We start from the raw sequence: 19,826 nt of genomic DNA on the forward strand, positions 1-19,826 counted from the left end.
GTGTGTGTGTGTGTGTGTGTGTGTTTAAGGGCATTGTGTAGTTGTCAGCAAATGTATATCCCTTGAGGGCCATGTCTCGCCACTTTCAAGTGAATTGTTCACACAGGTTACAGAGGGTCAATCTGATGAGATGAAGACGTCATGTTCATGGTCATCTGATTAAATCAGCCAGTGGATAACGTTTTCTTGACAGTGGCGGGAGGATAGAGTAAAGGAGAATATAATTTCGTTGTCAAACTTGCTGTATTTCTGGTATCTGGATACTGCGCTGTGTCGTGCATGTTCAGTTCTTAACATTTTTCTCCTTTTTATCAGACTTTAAAAATCCTGTGTTGTGCTTTTGTGATTTTTTTTCCCCAGTTAAAATTGGTTTCATTAAATAGTTTTTTTTTCCTTTCCCCCACTGCTGGAAAGACCTTGCTGGCAATCCGGGCATTTATTCCAAGAGTCATCTATGTAACACATTTATGTGATGTTTCAAACAAGTGTTTCTTCAGGTAATAATAATGTTCTAATAATCTTAGCAAGCATAGCACACTGAATATTTGCAAATGCAAAAATGCAGTTGAGTCTTCATGTATTGCCTGCAGCGACGTTGTTGGCATTGTGGGATGCACATCAAAAATACAAAGTTATGATGCAAGTCATTTATGATCCACTTGCATGTGTGGCAGCAGTGCTTTCATGTAAATGACTGCCCTATAGCTTCACTTATCCTAAATGCTGGCTTTACAGTGACTCTGAACGGCAAGTTAAATTCCACAAAGGAATTGAAAAAGGAGAAAGAGCTATTACTGCCATTAAAATGTTGCTGCTGGGTTGTATCAGAGGATAAGTGGTTAAAACACCATATGCCTACAAAGACCCTCGTTTGATTCAAACAGGGGACCTTTGTTGTATGTCACAGTCTGCCTCAATCAGTGTTTATGTCCTGTTTTTTTCTGTTTAAAGAGAATCCCAAAAATACCAGATGAATTGAGAGTGTTAAATGGACATAGTGCTTGCCTGAGTCCTCATTAACGTGTTGAGCAGGAAAAACAACAACCCCACCAAACCAGCAGAAGTGGAAGTAAACTGGTCAGTAGCCTCACAGAGACAGTTCATTGTTGTCCATCCCTTTAAAAGCTGGTGACAATTATGCCCCATGACCCTTGGCCATGCCACAGAACTGAAGATGCTCTGTGGAAGCAAATCATTAGTCCAGTCTGTGGTGCGCTTGTGTCCATGTGGTCCAGGACACTTCCGAATGCAAGGCCTGTTGTTTAGAACAGAGGCCCGGGTTCAACCCAAAGATGGAGGAAAATCGACAGGCAGATTTCTCCACGTAGCTCGTGTATGTCCATGCAGCCTCTGCTACTCACACCAATGAGCTTTTTGCAGCACAGACATCAGCACCAGCATGTTAGCTCATGCTGCAGATGTTTGATGTTATGTTTGATTGTATTGCCTTTCAGTGAATTTCTCACAGATCTTTTGACAATGGGCATCAGTATGACATATGGGTTATCCCATGTCTTAATGACAGACCTGCAACACTAATAAGTCTGTTAACTTGCACAATTAGCAGTTCTGTCCTGGAACAAATAGGCTAAACCTTTTTTTTTGTTGTCAGTTCTGGAGGGATACTGCTGGATACTCCAGAAGTGAATTCACATAACTTGCAAATCTACTTTCTTTATGGAAATACATGAAATGCAAATCGAATGATTTATTAGAAGGATTGCTGTATTTCTGTAATCTATCCAAGCTGAGTAAGTTTAGCAGAATTAAGGCAAATAGATACAAATAGATACTTTGTCGTGATACTAGTTTTTCTGTTCTTCCTGTTCTTCACTTTGCTGTGATATTGAGTGTTTAATTCCTGTTTTCATTATGTTAACATTCTTATGCTGAGTTTCAGTTTGGCAATTCTGGTTATGGTTCATGTGTTTATTTTTATTTTTATAATAGTTTTACTTCCCTCAGTGTTTATGAGTTTTATGTTCAATTTAAGTTATTCAGAAAAATGTAAATCACATTGTATCTTATTCACATTTTCACATTGATTTAAAATTTTCTTTTCTTTTTTCCTCTGGAATGATTTTATAACAATGGTTTTGAAAAGTTCTATACAAATAAACATATCATTATTATTATTATTATTATTATTATTGTTGTTGTTATTATTATTAGTAGTAGTAGTAGTAGTAGTATGTTTTCTTCTCTCTCTCTTTAGTATTTTCTCTTTTCCCTGCGTACTGTTTCTGTTGTTTGCCACACCTTAGTTTGCCCCACCACCTGCATGGCTGCCTTCTGCCCTCTGTGTACATGTAATGTTGCCTTTTTTCAAGGTTCATGTTTGCTTTTTTACTGCTATATGTTGTTCTTTTCATCTTTTCATTCCCTGGCTCCCTCTGTTTATCTTTATTGATTCCTGTTTGTTCCTTGTGTTTTTGGATTTCTGTTTTCAGTTGGAACTTTGTTTACACTGAACCTTTTTGGCTGTAAGTCTTGCTTTTTGATGAAATATTATGCCTCACTTGAAGAGTTTATGACAAACTTGGTTGATTAATGGAAATTTTGATTTTTTTTTTCTTTCATTGTCCTCATCTGGCAGTTGAGATTGGTTATTATTGCTAACTGACACAGTTCAGGTTTCTGCTAATAACAGTAATAGTAAGAGCACTGTTTAAAAACAGAGAGCATAATTCCAATCCTAATTGCATCTAAAGTTAATAACTTTGGACTTTAATACTGAATCTTAATGGTGTTCAGAGCAACTGCTTTGAATTTGTCAAATTCCATCAACACTGAAGCTGAGAGGCACCAGCAATATCAGTTGTAATAACTTTTCAGGGGCATCTATTAAATTTTTAAGAGTTGGCTAGGAATGTACTATATACTTTTTGCTATATCCAATAAAATGAAATGACTGTACTCTTACTAATGCTGCAGTTTTAGAATGTATTGACTTTGATATTCCTAAAATATGTACTTTAGAGAGAATCAGATTTTTAAAGTCGCAAGAAGAAGCAAAAGTTGAGAGCGAGGCTTTGTGTTTCTTTCATTAAAAATAACAAAGAATGAAAACAAGAAAAAAAAACTTACAGTCCATCATATACTTATGTATAAGATGCCAATATTCAAATAGGGCACGCAAAGGAGCATCTCCCTCGTTAGAGCTTGTTAAAATCTCAGAGGTCGCTAGGGCCCCGAGGCTCATTAGAGTCGGTAGAGATGAATGGGGAGGACTGGTCTTGGGAGGCGTGGAGGCTACTTGGGAGCCCGCCAAGATAGCTTCACTCAGTGAACCCTTTGTCAGGCCTGTCAAAACCTTTTCATCACAACTCAGCTGTTTACTGTAAAACACGCTGATCATTATGAACAGGCCAGAGGCTGACACAGAGAATAACAATGAACATGGCAAATCAATATTCTCCTGTTCATTTCAAAAAGAAAGTTTTCTTCATGCTCTATATGTCATCATTTCATTTCATAATCACATGTATTTGACAAGCATTGGATTTATACTGGCATTAGTGTGAAGGGCATTAGTGAGCAGGGGCTTTCACACTCACAGTTGCTCTCATCATTTTTTAATATGAAGGGTTACTGTTATGAACGGATAGATTTTAACGGCAACTGCAATCTTTTTCTAAACCTGAACATTTTTAGTGCCTAAACTTAACCAGCAAGTGGAAGATAGAAACGAATCAGGGACATCAGTCAGGAACTCCTGCTGACAAACCTGCAAGCACGTGCCACTATCTGAAACCTCTTTATGCAGACTTTGTATGTGGGATGTCACAACACCAGAAATCTGGTCGAAGGCTCTAAATACCTGAAGAATTACACGATGCTCATTACCCAGCTCAACAGCTAAACAAAATGATCATCAAAACAAAAATAAACTCCTATATTGAAAATACATTTTAAAACATTGATATAGTGGAAGATCAAAATGTTAAATCATATTTTTCAAGGCTACTGCTGATACAGTGCCAAGACTTTAGCATAAGCATTTAATGTTAGCAGGTGTGGCAGCTATCGGATGGTACCATAACTGTGTGTCCCGGTGACATCCCTGCTATCTATGCCGTAGGATGAAAAGGGGTTGGCTTTGCACAGCTTCACTCTATTCACATCTTAGCTAGCCTGAGGTTGTCACTTGGGATAATATTCCAAGGTAGGTTTTCCATCCAACCATCCATCCATCCATCTTCCTCCACTATTAAATTCAGGGTCCTTTCACAACAAGACATATGTGGTATTTCTTGAAAACAGTTAATTGGTAGAATCTATTGTGTTTCGTATCATCAGCTGATATATAGCATTAGCAATATTGAACTGCAATAGTATTACAGTAATGCATTAAAACAAGAATAGCTCAACTAAGTAAAGGGAAACTGAAGTCATAACTTCTTTAAAATGTGAAGGTCAGCCAGTCCTTAACTTTTAAGAACGTTTAAGTGCAGTTTTGTATTTTGCTCTATTTTGATCTCCACACAGTGGCAATATGGCCCACTAATATAATTAACCATTGATACTGCCATGTGATACAGTGGTAATACATAATATTATGAGGCATTACAATCAAGTTCCACCTCTCATCTCTGTACATGAGGGGAGTGACGATAACAGCTGCACTTAGTCTTAGAAGCCTGATGGGCACACCTTCAGCATCCAGTGACAACCCTTTGACAAGAGCGGAGCAGTGCAGAAAATAATAACCTTCAGCCCAGTAAAGGAAAAGGGAAAAAAAGCCACGAGTTTGGATGATTGATGGCTCCTTGTGAACATGCCATCCAGTGAATGATAATGCACCTCAGTCTCATCTTTTATCACTGTGCAGGGTGTAAAATGTGTGCATCTCTGTGTGCCTTTTATGATTCAGGACTGAATATTTATGCTTAAAGTGTGTGTGAATCATTACTTGGCCTGGAAATTAAGGCTGAAATCCACATCATAAGTCAGTTTTCTTGTTTACTGGCTAGCTGATGATTTTCTCTTTCTTTTATTGGACTTTTTCCCAAATTAATGGACGTGTGGTTCTGACTTGCTGGACTCTTTCCCATAACCTCCTCTGCTTAACTGCATCAACCACCCCAGCTCCACTTTGTAGGTCATATAGATTAGTATATACTGTTATTTTTATTTTTAAAAAACTGATTTTGTCATTTTAAGTCATTATAGTGTTGCTACCATAACTAGCAGCAGAAATATATATTAATCAGTGTCATCAATGTAAAACGTCACTTCACTTTTAGATTACCACCTTTCAAAATATGGAGCTGCTGTCCTTGACAAGTGCCAACAGCAGATGTTCTGAACAAGCAAGATGGAAAATAGGACAGGTGACACATCAAATAAATGCAGTCAGACAACATCATGATCTGAAGTATATGTTTGCATATAGCATATAGGTGCTGGTGCAATTGCTGCTACGCTCGGAGTAGTTTTTGCTATTATACTTGTTAATTAGTGCAAATCTAAATTTCCAATTTGACCGTAAATTTCCAATCCCCACCCTAACCAGTCACAACTGAGCCTGGTTCCGCTGGAGATTTCTTCCTGTTAAAGGGGAGTTTTTCCTTCCCACGTTTGCCAGAATCCTTGCTCATAGGCTCTCATCTATTTGTCGGTGTTTCTCTATATTATTGTAACGTCTAGCTTACAATATAAAGCACCTCAAGCAAGCTCTCGTTGTGATATTGGGCTATATAAATAAATGGAATTGAACTGAACTGAACCCTATCTTCTTCTGTAGATTATTGTTAGAGCACTTGATGACACTTCAATAGATACTGACACAGACTGAACACAGATAAGGGCACATTGGCAAGTCTCAACAATCTCAACTAGTACATCTAAACTTTGGGTTTCAGCATCTTACCAGCTAAACTTTGCTTACTTCTCACAGTTACAATGATTTACTACTAAATGAGGTCAGTTGAGCGTTTTCTATAGTGGTATTTTTGTGTAGTGCAGCATCTCTGCTGTCTAGGGCTAAACCTTGATTACTTGACACTCACAACTGAAAACAGTCATTGATGTGATACTTCTTCGAATGCACAGTTGATGCATTTTAATGTAAATTCCCCAGGGAAGTGTCTGTATGGTCATAAAACACTGGCAGGTATTTGGACGTCCAAACGGAAACCTCTTGCTCAACTTATTATGATGATATCAATGTTACTCAGTCCCATAATAAAGAGACACGTGTGTAGAAATTTAGCATAATATCTTAAATTTGAAATTAATTTTTTTGTGTTTCCTGTTGGGTTGCTTCATGTAGGTGGAAATTCTGTACTGAGGGTTGGACATTGCTAAACTGACACTCAATGCTGAACCAGCGATGGCTTTCTAGTGATTTGGTGGATGTTAGTCAGTTAAAGGAAAAAGATTTATCTGTAGTCACAAATAATACCATGTAACGGTCCTGAAATAGTGTAATGTCATGATCCTGCTAAAGCACCAGTTAAATATTTTTAGCTGTATCCTATTGTAATAATGCTAATATTCTTTGATTCTCGGCTTTCATTCCTATTATGATACACTTGATTGATTATGTGTGTATGTTCATATCTACCCCTGTTTGGCATATTACATGACATTCATCAGTGCAGTGTATGATGCAGACATCCCAGATGTTTCACTCGTAGGGAGTCTGTGATCTCTGGCCTAACAGCAGAGTGACACAACAACACACAGATGGTTTCCTCTTTCCTTCATCACTGTGTTTAGATTGGAATTAGCTGCTGCACTTCATCAATTATGCAGTGAGGCAGCTTCATCATTGCTGCGCTGATTCTTTTTTCTCCAAAACCAACTGCCAGGTGATGTGGTGGAGGATGTGCGTAGTACCGGTTTATTCAGAATGTTTAAAACTGATATTACATACGTGACATTTTCCCCTGTTTAGTTTATCGATTTTTAGTTCAACTACTAGCTTCTCTAACTGAAACCACAAAATGCATATGTCCAGTGCAAATGCACTTCATAGGCAGAGGTGGAAAAAGTACAGACATTCTGTACTTAAATAGAAGTACAGATACTTGTGTTAAAAAATACTTTAAGTACTAAGTAGTAAGTATGTTTTTTTCAGTCGAGTAAGAAAGTAAGAAAGAGTAAGAAAGTAGCTTGTTGAAGGAAAATTCCACCATTCCACCATGCAAAGGTAACTGAACCTTGTACTATATTACTATATTAATAAAATAATATTAGTACACGAGAATAAAAATATGATTCCAATCTTAATTCTAATTCTAATGGATGTGCAGCTGTGAAGGCCTCCACACATGAACAGTAAAATGAGTACAGTCAGGGGTTAAAGTGGAATCTGGCATGTGGAAGAACCCCAAGACTGCAGTCTAGTGAATTCAACAAGATGTCAACAGTTTCACGAGCCATCATGGCTGATTTCCATTTCGTACACTAACAGTATGAGGTCTTTATACTAGACAGTACTGTTGATACGTTGAGTGAATTAATCTAAGCATCATCATCTTAAATCTAAATGAGTTTACTTCACTGATGTAAACCCAGACTGGCCATAAGGAACCGCAGCCACTGTGCACGAATAAAAATAAAATAAATTCACATTCAATTCACAACAAGCTAACTTTGTTATGTCCCATACAAACTAACCAGTAATTTAACGCAACATTTAAATACAAATAAAAAAATAAAATGGTTGCACAAAAGCAACCATTGATTTACGCTAAGTATTTATTTATTTAGGCAGCCATTAATTTACTTTACTTTTTACTTTACTTGACTGAACCCTTGAAATTCCTTATAAAGACTGTTCAGTATTTTGAACATCAACTAGCGGTTGTGTCTGTCTGCAGTGGTGTGGCGTGAAGTTGTGTGTTGACTGAAGGATATTGATACTGTTGCAAATGAGTACGTAATCTGATTGTTGTTAGCGCTCATTGCTATCTGAGAAAACCCTAGCAGCAGCTCTACTCTGGAGTCTACTCACTTCTCGTCACTGAGTATTTCCTCTAACAATTGTTTGGAGAAAGCTTTGTCATGATGTCTGGTATCTTATTCTTTTAGTCAGTGCCCACACCTCGTGGTCTTAGGTGACGGTAGATCAACCATTTAATTGATTCTATTGTCTCAGTACTTTTGTTACTCTCCAGCTTCATTCCCAAACTTCAGACTTTGCAGCTAATTCTGAGCCACTTTGTACTCAGGTGCAGTCTAGACTGAGCGGGACATCATCATAACCAGAGGAGTAATCTTCTCAACATGTAAATTTAAATTCTAAAAAGCAAAGTCAGCCACCATCAAATTCAAAGAGTGACTGATATTTTATTGATGATACAATAAACCAAATCTCTGAGTTAAAATAATGAAACAGGAAAATATTGTAGTTTTACAGGAATATACAAGGTCTAATTTGCTGGTAAAATTAATATATTAGAAAGGCCCAAATTGGAAAAGACTGTAATGTAACATAATTGAATTCACTGGCCACTAAACTCTATCTAGCCACACTGAGCAGGAACGTGAAGCTTTACCTATGTAACTAAATCCCAGTTAATGCACTGGTACCGTTGACTAAAAGGAGACTAAACACATCACCATTCTTTCTGGAAGAGATATGATATATAACACTCTTTCTGTGGGTTATACATCCATCCCCAACCTTGATAATAGTGAGTTTGATCCTCGTTATGAAAGCAGATGATTATGCATATGGAGCACTGTGAAATTAGCTTCTATTGTTTGATTCTTGCATTTCTCTTTTAAAGTGTGAACTGGCTCAGTGATACGACCAAAAAAAAAAAAAAACTCATGCTAATCCTTACATCCCTCTCTGCCTGCCTCCACCCGTTCCCTTTCTCCCTCCGTCTCTCTTGCTGGATTTCCTCTGTTTTTTTGTCTTGCTGTGGGGGAGACAAAGGGAACAAAAGAATGAGAGGAGACAGTAAGCTTCCCGTCCACTATAGTGGAGTGGTGGAGTGGAGCTCTCAATAGAATGCTGGGCAGACTGGATGGACTGGTGCTATGAGAACTAGGCCAGAGGACTGTTGATAGTACCCCAGAGTCTAGAATCAGAACTGGATTAAATGAAGGATTACTAGAAAAAAAAGAGTGAAAAGAAAAATATGTATTGCTGAAAGATTAAAGCACAGTTTGTCTACCTTTTGATATTTGCACAACTATCAAAAAGTAAGTTTTAATTCAGCTAAAAAAAAATAAACAGGAAACTGTATCCATCAAATGTACACCTGAGAATCATATAATCATTCTATGGGTTCATGTCACTTATTGTTCTTGTCCACATTAATGAAATTCAAACCAAATGGCCTTCTTAATGTATCCTGATCATACTGAATTACCAATATGTTTGTTTTGTAGGAACTTCTGTGCCTGGCCACAAATGTCTTTTTCTGCAGCAGGAGTTGTACTTTCAACATCCCCAAGCATACAAGGGTCCACTAGATTCCAAGTAACATAAATATTGTCATCAGAGAGTGTTCATAAGGCTCTCTGAAGATATCTGTGTATCCTCCGAAGAGACCAACTGTAAATACATTCTCCAAGTGGAATAAAAAGTAGTAGCATGTGTGTGTAGTGCCCACAGTTGTCCACAAGGATGATATTATTCTGTTTGTTTGTTTGTTTTTTAAATAAATACAGCTCACCATTTTGATATATAAAATGGATTTTTTGAGTGATTTTCCAGCATGCAAAGAAAAAGAAGTCAATGGAGGAATCATCAGATTGATGATAAAAAATAAAGCTCAAACTCTACAGCCCTGAACTTAAAATGTCCAAGAAGGCAAATGTCTACTTTAATTGCATTGAAGATTAAACAGTTTTTATGCTTGGTGATTTCACTATGAGTAAGTGCAGTGTAGCTGACTCCCTGCATGCTCTATCCAGGCAGCACTGTCGCCAAACTGAGTATTTCCAGTGTAAGGACGGGAAATTCGGATCATGACCCCAGACGTTGACTTCTAACTCACTGTTTCAATTGCAGCAATTTACTCTGTGTTTAGAAACTCAAAAAGTGATGAGTCCTTGCAAAGATCAGGAGAACTGGCATTATCTCTCCATCCATTTTCCTCCACTAATCCAATCGACGGCCATGAATCTTGCCCTATCAGCTTGGCTAGGCTCTAGTTAAAAAGTGGGTTTCACCATGGACAGGCTAATTAAAAGTATTTCACTTCATAGTATCAATGCACTAAGGCTTTTCTTTTTCGTGTTTTCATGTTCTACCTATGCCTGCGTGGATATTTTCTAGGTGCACTGGCTTTCCTGAGCAGTCCAAATTAAGCAGGTTAAGTTGACAGATGATCCTAAATTAGTTTTGTTGTTTGTTTGGACTGTTGAGCAGCTACAACCCTTTATGTGACAAGAACCGGACAACTTTCCTGTCCCAAAACTTCAGCAACTGGTCTCTTCAGTACTCAAATTTCTACAGACTGTTGTTAAAAGAAGAAAGAATGCTATGCTGTGGTAAACATGGCCATGTACGCACTTTTGGGAAACACTGAAAACATTTGTTTTCTGTGTTCTATTGTGAATAAAATGTTGGTTTATGAGGTTTGCAAACTTGTTTTTACATTTTACACAGTGTCCCAACTTCTTGTAATTTGTATTGTATTAAGAACATACACTTTTGAAGCTCAGACTGGATACTTATATATATGCTTTCGCAACACACATTTACTGTAAAAAGGATTTTTTTAACAAAGGAAAAACACCCAAAACAACTGCTTACCCTGTCCACCACTAACAGTGCTTTCTGATAACTACTAGATGTTCCATGACAATCAGTATAACATGGAAACAGGGATACCGCTAATTAATTAATTGTCACCACTAATTAACTCAAAGCAGATGAACCTTGTTATTCAAAACTGCTAAGGATGGAGAAAAAGGAAAGAAAATAAAACCAATCAATTAAAAAAACATGCAGTTGTTCTTTGAACGTTAATCACCATTAATTTAAAGAAAGCTACACTTTTGTGATTTGGCTTCAACATTTTGCGGTCACATTCATCATCCTGTTCTGTAAGTCCAAAAACAACTGATTGTTTAGCTTCATGAGCAAAATAGACAGATGCAGAAACTGTTGTATGACAGTGATTAGTTAGTTATCACTAAGCTATTTTCAAAGGGTTTCTATTATAATGAATGGTTTTGCTTAGAGTGCAAGTCCACTCTCGATAGAACATGAAATCCAGGCAGCAGCTCAGCAGTCTAACCACATTCGGTTTTGCTACATCCACAAAAAAAGAAGCAATAAAGGAAAAAGGAAGGAAGGGAGGCTATAAAGGAAGAGAGAAAGACAAAGTGTTGAGGTGAAGTGGCGCTTGAAATTTCTGTTATGATATTCTATAAAAGGAACACAAAACCATTCTAATTCATGATTATGCACACGCTCAGCTGATACATGGCCGATCCAATGTCTTTAGAATTTGACCCATTTTTAAACAACTAACTAACATGAGAGGAAGACGGCTGGGATAAAGTTTAGTGGTGCTATGTTTACAATAAATGGATGGCTGTTGTGTCTGTGTATGTGAGCAAGAGGTAATCGTGCATGCCCTGTTGATGTTTTTGTGACACAGGAAGTGGTGATGTAACAGTATACAATCCCAGAGCTTTTTCGCACACTCACTGTCTCCCACTGTCTGTGTCTCCCACACTCTGATGTATTTGCCCCTCGGCCACAGTGATGTTCCAAGTCCCACAATCATCTGAGAGCAGTGGTTATGGTCGCGGTCTTTTAGCTCTTTGGTTGAGACAAACATACACGCAACGACATATTTAGGGAGCAAGAAGCTGTGCAGGCCCAGGGAATTTTAATCTCCTTAAATGCAAAAGTCCACACATGTGTCACTGACCCTGTTTTTGTAAGAATATCTTAAATGTTAGCCTCATAGGTTTTAAGTGTCAACTAAAGAAAAGTACCAATTGTGTAATCACTGGTTTTGTGTGTGTGCAGGCAGCACGGTGGCACGGTGGTTGGCACTGTTGCCGCACAGCAAAAAGGTCCTGAGTTCAATTCCACCATCAGGGGTCTTTCTGTGTGGAGTTTGTGTGGGTTCCTCCGGGTACTCCGGCTGTCTTTGGACAGCATTCCTCCCGCTGTCCAAAGACATGCAGCTTGTGGGTTAATTGGATAATCCAAATTGCCACTAGGTGTGAATGGCTTTCTGTCCCTGTGTGTTGGCCCTGCCACAGACTGGCGACCTGTCCAGGGTGTACCCCACCTCTCGCCCTATGACAGCTGGGTTAGGCTGACCCTGAAAAGGATAAGCGGAAGCGAATGGATGGATGGTTTTGTGTGCTTTTTTTCAAGAAAGATGCCTGTTATGCAAAATCTTGATGCTTTTTTTGAGTATCCAGTAAATCCAGTGTCAAATTACTTTAGCTGTTGGCTCACCTGATACCTTTCTATGAATTCAATCGTTTTTATTTGTTATTTAGCTAGACTAGCTGTTTAGCCTGTTGTGTCTGACTTAATCAATGTCATATCTTTTGTCACTGATGCCTTCTGGCTCGGTCCTGAAAGTCTGGGTCCCGCTCTCCCCACGTTTCACATGGAAGGGCAGACACATCCCAGAACAAACCAGCAAATATAAACCTCTACACCTTGAAATAACAATCTTTTCTTAATTTTTTTAAAATAAAAGATGAAATCTCTGTGGCAGTTTCTTTGATCTTTTGTTCTGAGAAAGAGATTTACTATCCATGCTGTTTGATGCTAGCACAAGCTATATTTTGTGGAAATTAATACAAATGAAACAGTTGAATTTAAAATCAGTGGAAAAATGATCAGTGCTAGTCCGACTCTTTTCCCAGTTATTATTACTATTTTTTTTTCTTTCTTTTGGTTTACAAATGTTCAAACGGCCAGTAAGGTCCGTTGAACACATTATAAATAATGTAAAATTTTATGGTATGCAAATATAATATTAAAAGGAACTTGTGTTTACTTTACAGGAACACCCAATAGAAATGGACTGGTACTTGTATAAAAAAGCAATTTAGACTACGATTCATGTTTAGCCATATATTTGTATAGCATTTAATTCCATGCACCTTAAATCCATAGCAAAATTAGAATCAACAATTAAAACAGCATGCATGTCTTTGGATTGCGGGAAGAAGCTGGAGTACCCAAAGAGAACCAACACAGGAATGCTGAAAACATGTAAATGCCACACAGAATGGCCTCGAGACCAAACCCAAAGCCTCCATGCTGCCATCTGAATATTCAGTGCCACTATCCCACAGAGACAGTCTTCATTTAATCTGGAAGCTACTGATCATACCTCATACCTCACAGCAGCATACAGTGTGTGTCCTGCATTTTAAGAAGCTGAAAGCAATCACACGCATCCTTACTCAGTCTTCATACAGTAACTTACCACCAAATTTTTATTGGATTGAAATTGCACAAATATGCTAATAAAGTGAAGGATTCCCCTCGTGTGTATGTATGAGTGTGTGTGCGAGGAGGAGGGCATCGCTTTGGTTTATCTTCCAGCCACACTATTTAAGCTCCTGCAAAGGGAGGGTGCAGGGTTACTGTGTGTGTGTGTGTGTGTGTGTGTGTGTGTGTGTGTGTGTGTGTGTGTGTGTGTGTAGAGGGTAGAGGGAGTAGCTTTCAGTACCAAGGGGAAATGGTACTGTGATTTCAGACCAAATTAAGCCACATCAAACAGGCCAGATCAAAGAGTATACAGGCCTTACTGTCTGTGCCAGGCTGACATCACGACAGGATACCCCACCCCCCAGAAACACACAAAAACATCCACTTCCTCCTTCTTTCCTTCACTTTCATTTTTTCATTATCCCCTCCATTTCCTCGAGTTTCTATTTTACACTGGCAGATTTCTCATATTTCACTGTTCCTGTAAAGACATTTTTGACCTCATGCTGATATAAATACACCCGCCAACCCCCGGCACACACAATTTGCAAGCATTTAACAGGGTTATAGGTTAACCTGGATCAAGTATAATGTAATATGTGCTGGGGGTGTGTGATAGAGGAATCATCGAGTCTTAAGAAGTGCTAGGAGGATGGGGGAGTAGCATCCATTAAGACACCGTTTCAGCTTTGAATTGTGTTAACGATCTTGGCTGTTCTAGTCAGACCCTTTGATGCTGCCTGATGCCAGTGGCTGTCAAGTCTTCTCTATATGTGTGTGTGCGCATTTGTGTGTCTGTGTGTTGGATAGATGGATTAGATGGCTGCATGAGGAGGAGAGGGGGTTGATGATGAAGGACGGGGTGAAGCGGGGGTGAAAAAGGGATTGGGGGATGCAGAGTACCAATGGAGGAGAGAATGGAATTGGTGTGTGTGTGTGTACATGTTTAGATATCTTTGTGAGGACAGAAAAATGCCATGCTACTATACTTGTGGGGCCTAACAGTCACTTATGGGGACAAAATGCCATCCGCACGAGTTTGAAGACATTTTTCAGGCTCAAAATGCAGTTTTAGTATCAAGGTTACAATTAGGTTATGGTTAGGTTTAGGCTGAGGGTTAGGATTCAGATTAGGCATTCATTTTTGATGGCAAGGGTTAGGGTAAACAGCCAGCGAAAGCATTATGTCAATGAGATGTCCTCACTAAGATATGAAAACGTATGTGTGTGTGTCTGTATGGTTTTAACTTGAAAAATGTAGAGCTAAAGGACATCAAAGCATATGAAATGAAAAAGTCTGTAGTGAATTTACAACAAAGACACTTTTCTGTTATCAGAATATTTGTTTATTTTTAATTCATATTGAACATTATTGGTATCAATTTAAACACACGCATGCACAGAAACATATATAAGCAAAATGCAATGCAAAGTCTCAAAAGTAAAACTTTTTTTATTCTTCAAAAGCAACTCTTCATGTTAGAATATTATTACTACATCATTATCTTCCCACCCCATATGGAAAAGAAATAGTAAAAACTTATATGTGATTACTCATGAAAGTGGCCACTTTCTCATTACTTTCATATATTGTTTTAGGAAGTATCCAAAACATACAAGTTTCATTATATAATTTTTCAAGGGCTCTTATATCTGTTTTCACTCTTGTATGCTTTTCATACAAGTTTCACACAAGACAGATACAAACTAAGATTTATATTAAATCTTTTCCATATGGGACTTCATCTATCTTTTTTCTTCTGGCATTCTTTTTAACACGTGTATTTTGGTTTGGTAACACATATATGCAGTAAACTTTTGTCATTAAATGATATTTTTCCATTTTAATGTGGATCCCTTTCTTTGTGTTGTCAGTGCTCCTATCCTGTGTGGGAGGACTTCAGCGCCAAGGCCACCAAGCTGCATTCCCAACTCCGGTATGCTCCACTGCACAACACACCACTGCGCAGTCGACAGCTTTTGAATTACGAAAATATTAAGAGAATATTTAATGCCAGTTTCAAAACAAGACAGATTAAAGTCGAGAGAATTTGGGATTTTTTTTTTTACCTTCAGTATTTAGGCCTTTAGACTTCATTTAAAGGCATAGACTAAATATGAGAATGCAGTAGCCTGAAAAGTGGGCCTAATATAGGGCATTAAACCAGTTAATATGGGAGTGGATAACTGGGTGTTACAGTTTTAACACACTCTGAGATTTCTTGTAGGACAGTCCTAGCAAAAACTGTGGAAAGGTATATGAGTCCCACATCACAGACATGACTTTTCCACTTGCTTTTGTTCGCAACGCTGTTTCCTTCAAAATATTCACATTCTGTTTTTTCAGACATGCCCACTGTCGCATCCAAAAGATGAATCAGAAATGACAATGAATGAAATTAAAGTGTTCATCTATTTTAGTTGTTAAAATGTTTTTATTAGTGAGAGGCCTTAGAGAAATCTTGTACCCTTTTCACTTAAATCCAAACCTTACTTAAAATGAGTTGAGGAAGTTAAGGCTTTAAAACTGACACAGCAGCAGGTATTGTTGGTACAGCTCCATTTTTATATACAGTTTTAAATATAGTCTATGTATAAATTCCATAATACCATAATATCCTAATATCATGTGAAGTCAGGCTGAAGTTTTGTCAAAATGCTTTTTTTCTGTCCATAGAACCACTGTGTTGGCTGCCGTGGCCTTCCTTGATGCCTTTCAGAAGGTGGCAGACATGGCTACCAACACCAGAGGTAGGATAACGTGTGTCTGCGGGTTTGTAAGAAAGAAACAGCGACTTGCTTAGAGAACTGTAGGCTCTGTGTCTTCTGTTGTTGCTTTTCTGAAATGCCCTCCACATTGCAGAACTATCAAGAGTATTATTATGTTGTTGAGATATTATCAACCAGCCTTCTAAAGAGCCATCTTACTCATGAAAGTGTTTCCAGTGTCCTCGAGGTAAACTTTGTCCCAAACTTCAAAACAAGTTTACTGCTGTTTACAGAGACAAAAACATGATGGAAGTACCTCAGAGAGGTCAATCAAATCTATTTTTGTAGCAGGATGCATTTTATCAGGCATCCCAATGCAATGGGAAACACCTTTTAAACACTGAGGCAACAGGGGACAAAAAATACGTGCATCAGGATTTTATTGCTGGGAAAGAAAAGAAATGGAAAGTATTGGTTATTATTTTTATTCCATGGAGTCTTTTTGAGACACACAAAAATAGTCCTTCATTCTTTCTTGTCAAAGTACTGTAAGAGTTTTTGAGTTATTGAGAAAGTTCTCACAGAGGTAATGTTTGAACATCAGCAACCTGCAGAATAGTTACAGTCCCCAGTACTCCAACTACTGTACCGGAGGAATAACTAAGATTTTTTCCGTATTTTCATATTGGTCATGGTGAATACACATAAAAGCCAGCATCAAGCGTCAGCATCAGTAAACCAACATGTTAATGCTGATTGGTGAGTGAGTAAAGTGTGAGTAATGCCAAATGCAGGGTGCAGAAAAACAGACCAAAATGACTAAAACTCATATCTATAAATGAAAGTGATAAGTTGTTTTTGCGTCAAATGAATCAAGTCGGTCATGTAATAGGTGTGAAATCTTCATAATTCATGAATGACACAACAGTAAGCTCAGTGTGAAGTAGGAAGTAGCTCCAGAAGTATAGCCTCAGATTGTTTTTGTACCCAATGATTTTGGAAGGTGTAGCAAAAAAATTTATTTTAGGGTGAGAAATGCTTGTAAAGCTCACTGGGTGATTGTTGCTGACAGAGGTGCAGAATGATAGTGAAGTTCTCACTTTATGTAGCAAATAAACAGCTTGAATTGTGTGCAATGCGACTACTGCACTTTAAACTTTGTCTAATTGTCATTTTTGCTACAATTCCATGGATCATGTTTCCTAAGAAGAGCTTACAAAAAATGTGCACATTATACACAGCCGGTAAAACCTGTGGGTAATGTGCCAAACAATTGTAACTTTAAACAGCTGTTTGGTTGCTTTCTAGCAAGTTGATTCACATCTTAAATTCCTAAAATGCCCATGATTAATGTTGTTACATTTTTTTTTTTCTGCATGGTACTCAGCCAAAAATTCAACTGAGTTTATAGACTTATGGGCTATGGATTGTTTTCTTGTGTGTTTGGCTTGACACTCTTGACACACTTGATATTCTGTGCGTAGGCTTAAAGCTTGGCACAAGTTTTAAGAGAGTGTGGGATGAGAGCTAAGAAGGTCAGACAAACATTCATCGCCCACCGGCAACCTACGTGAATAGTACGGTACCACTGAGGAAAGTGAGGAAGACGACCGAGACCGTAATACAGGGAATTTCTCCATCCATGTAGCTTATTAGGTGCAGCTGCCAGACAGTGTATGTGGTGTGTGTCTGCAGCCCCAGGTGGGCTCCTAAAGCAGAGGATACAGGAAGATCATGCTGCTTTTACAGGCCAGACAGGAAGTCACCATGCTTTGTCAGCTCATTATATGTGCCACACACACACACACACACACACACACACACACACACACACACACGCTGAAATATAACATAAATGGTCCTGTCACAAAGATCCAGACTGTTCATCAGAGGCTCTTTCTACTTTCTATACTGATGAGTCATTCCTGTTAGAGTCCATTTGTCAGACTGCGATACAGATGCGTCTCTTTCTCAGTGTGTGATGTTCTATAATAGATTTGTTAAATGGATGCAGGCAGGAGACGGCACCAATAATGATGCTCTCTGTCTCCCTGCCACTTGCTATATCAATGTGCTACTTATTACAGTGTGTATGAATCAAGCCCAAAGGGTACTGATGATCCTGTGCTCTGCTCTAGTACTGACAGTCCCATTTGGAAGGCTGGATTGGGAATGTTTTCATTACGGCTGTCAAACAAATTTTAAGTGAACTGAAACGCTGCAAAATGTTATCAAGTGAAAAAAAAACAGGCTCCCATTATTCATGGAATATTTCTCAAAGTCTTGACAGCTAATGATTCATGTTATCATTCACCATCTTGTGAAACTTGCCGTGAACTATTTTAGTTCTTAGAAACAGAAGAAAGAAAAGCCTTATGTGGCAGTTCATTTCGAAAACAAGTTGAAATTTTCATGCGACAGCGTGCAGGACTCCCTACCCAGACCAGCACAATGCGGCTGTTACATTTACAGCTTAATGAAGCCTCCAGTTGAGGACTTGTGAGATGTCAAACCAGGAACTCTCAAGATTTGTTCCTGGGGTTTTTTTCTATTCAGATCAAATTTACTTTTGATTTTTCTGTGACTGGAGTTGTACACACAGTTGTTCACTGGCCGTTTCTGCCTGTAGTTGAAGGCTGATGTTTCAGAGACTCAGCAGCCTTATTTAATTAACAAAAGGGTTTTCTGCTGAGTCAGCACGATTTAAAAAGTTTTCTAATGATGAATTAGCCTTTAAATATTCCATCAGGGAACACGTTGTGCCGCTGAAACACACAACTCTGTACATTTTTCTACGCAGTCCCTCATAAAAGATTTCTGATTAATGATCAATTTATTCTCATCTTTCTTCCAAAAACAGGGACGTTTCAAAATGTCCACAAACCCTTCACCGCTGCTGTACATGCCCCTCAGAGAAGGATCCCCAACTTATCTAACTAATGAAGCTGACATGTATTATTCAAAAGTATTTTAGTATCTGTACTGACATGATATTTGATGTATGTTTCTCTCAAGATTAACCCTTTACAGACAAGTCATTTCTAGTGTTATTAGAGGATATTTTTATATACTTTTTATTTAATTTTACATTTTTTATGTTGAAAATCAAGTTCGGTCAAGGTGATCAAACTGACCAAAATCACGTCTTTCACTATTTGTTTGACCTGCTGATTGGTAAAATACAAAGAGTTCACTCTCTGTGATTTAGCCTGGTCACAAAAGTGTCCACTATCGTTTGCGTTCAGTGTGTATAGCTAATGTTAGCATGCTAACACTAGAAGGGGATAGCTATCAGCTATCTGATATCTGTGTGCTACAGAGTCTGCTCACACTAGCATCTAGCTGAAACCTCTATGAGTAAATAATATGTCTGGACACAGTCTGCTGTTAATACCTGATAAACAAAAATAACTAAAAAGTATGTGTTTTGGTAGATAGTCTATATTTTCTTTCTTATTAGGGGTTTGATGAGGATTTGGAGAGGAAAACTAACACAAAAATGTGTGCATCTGTAAATGCTAACAGGGTGGCTTTAAAACAAAGCCACGCTCTATTTTTATATGTAAGTGGGAAAAGTCACAAACGCCAGGTAATGAACTTTTCAGTCTCGATCTATGTTTTCTCCTGGGGTCATCTATATTCATTATTTTCTCCTAACAAAATTAAAAGTGGCCACATTAGGTAAGATAAACAGTTTTCTTAGTTTTTGTCATTATGTGTGTGTGTGTGT

The 19,826-nt window shown here is 38.2% G+C and overlaps 1 protein-coding gene across 3 annotated transcripts in view; it reads left to right on the forward strand.

Moving 5' to 3' along the window:
* Positions 1-19,826, forward strand: part of LOC102205775 (MTSS1-like protein) — a 70,414-nt gene that overhangs the window by 5,166 nt on the left and 45,422 nt on the right. For all 3 annotated transcript variants that reach the window (XM_013909132.1, XM_013909134.1, XM_013909133.1), the window contains exons 2-3: positions 15,263-15,324; positions 16,065-16,138. In XM_013909132.1, coding sequence (XP_013764586.1) covers positions 15,263-15,324; positions 16,065-16,138 — 136 coding nt within the window. The remainder of the gene's footprint in view (positions 1-15,262; positions 15,325-16,064; positions 16,139-19,826) is intronic.

The sequence above is a fragment of the Pundamilia nyererei genome, unplaced genomic scaffold, assembly GCF_000239375.1.
Source record: "Pundamilia nyererei isolate P.nyererei 1_Seehausen unplaced genomic scaffold, PunNye1.0 scaffold00019, whole genome shotgun sequence".
Lineage (NCBI taxonomy): Eukaryota > Metazoa > Chordata > Actinopteri > Cichliformes > Cichlidae > Pundamilia > Pundamilia nyererei.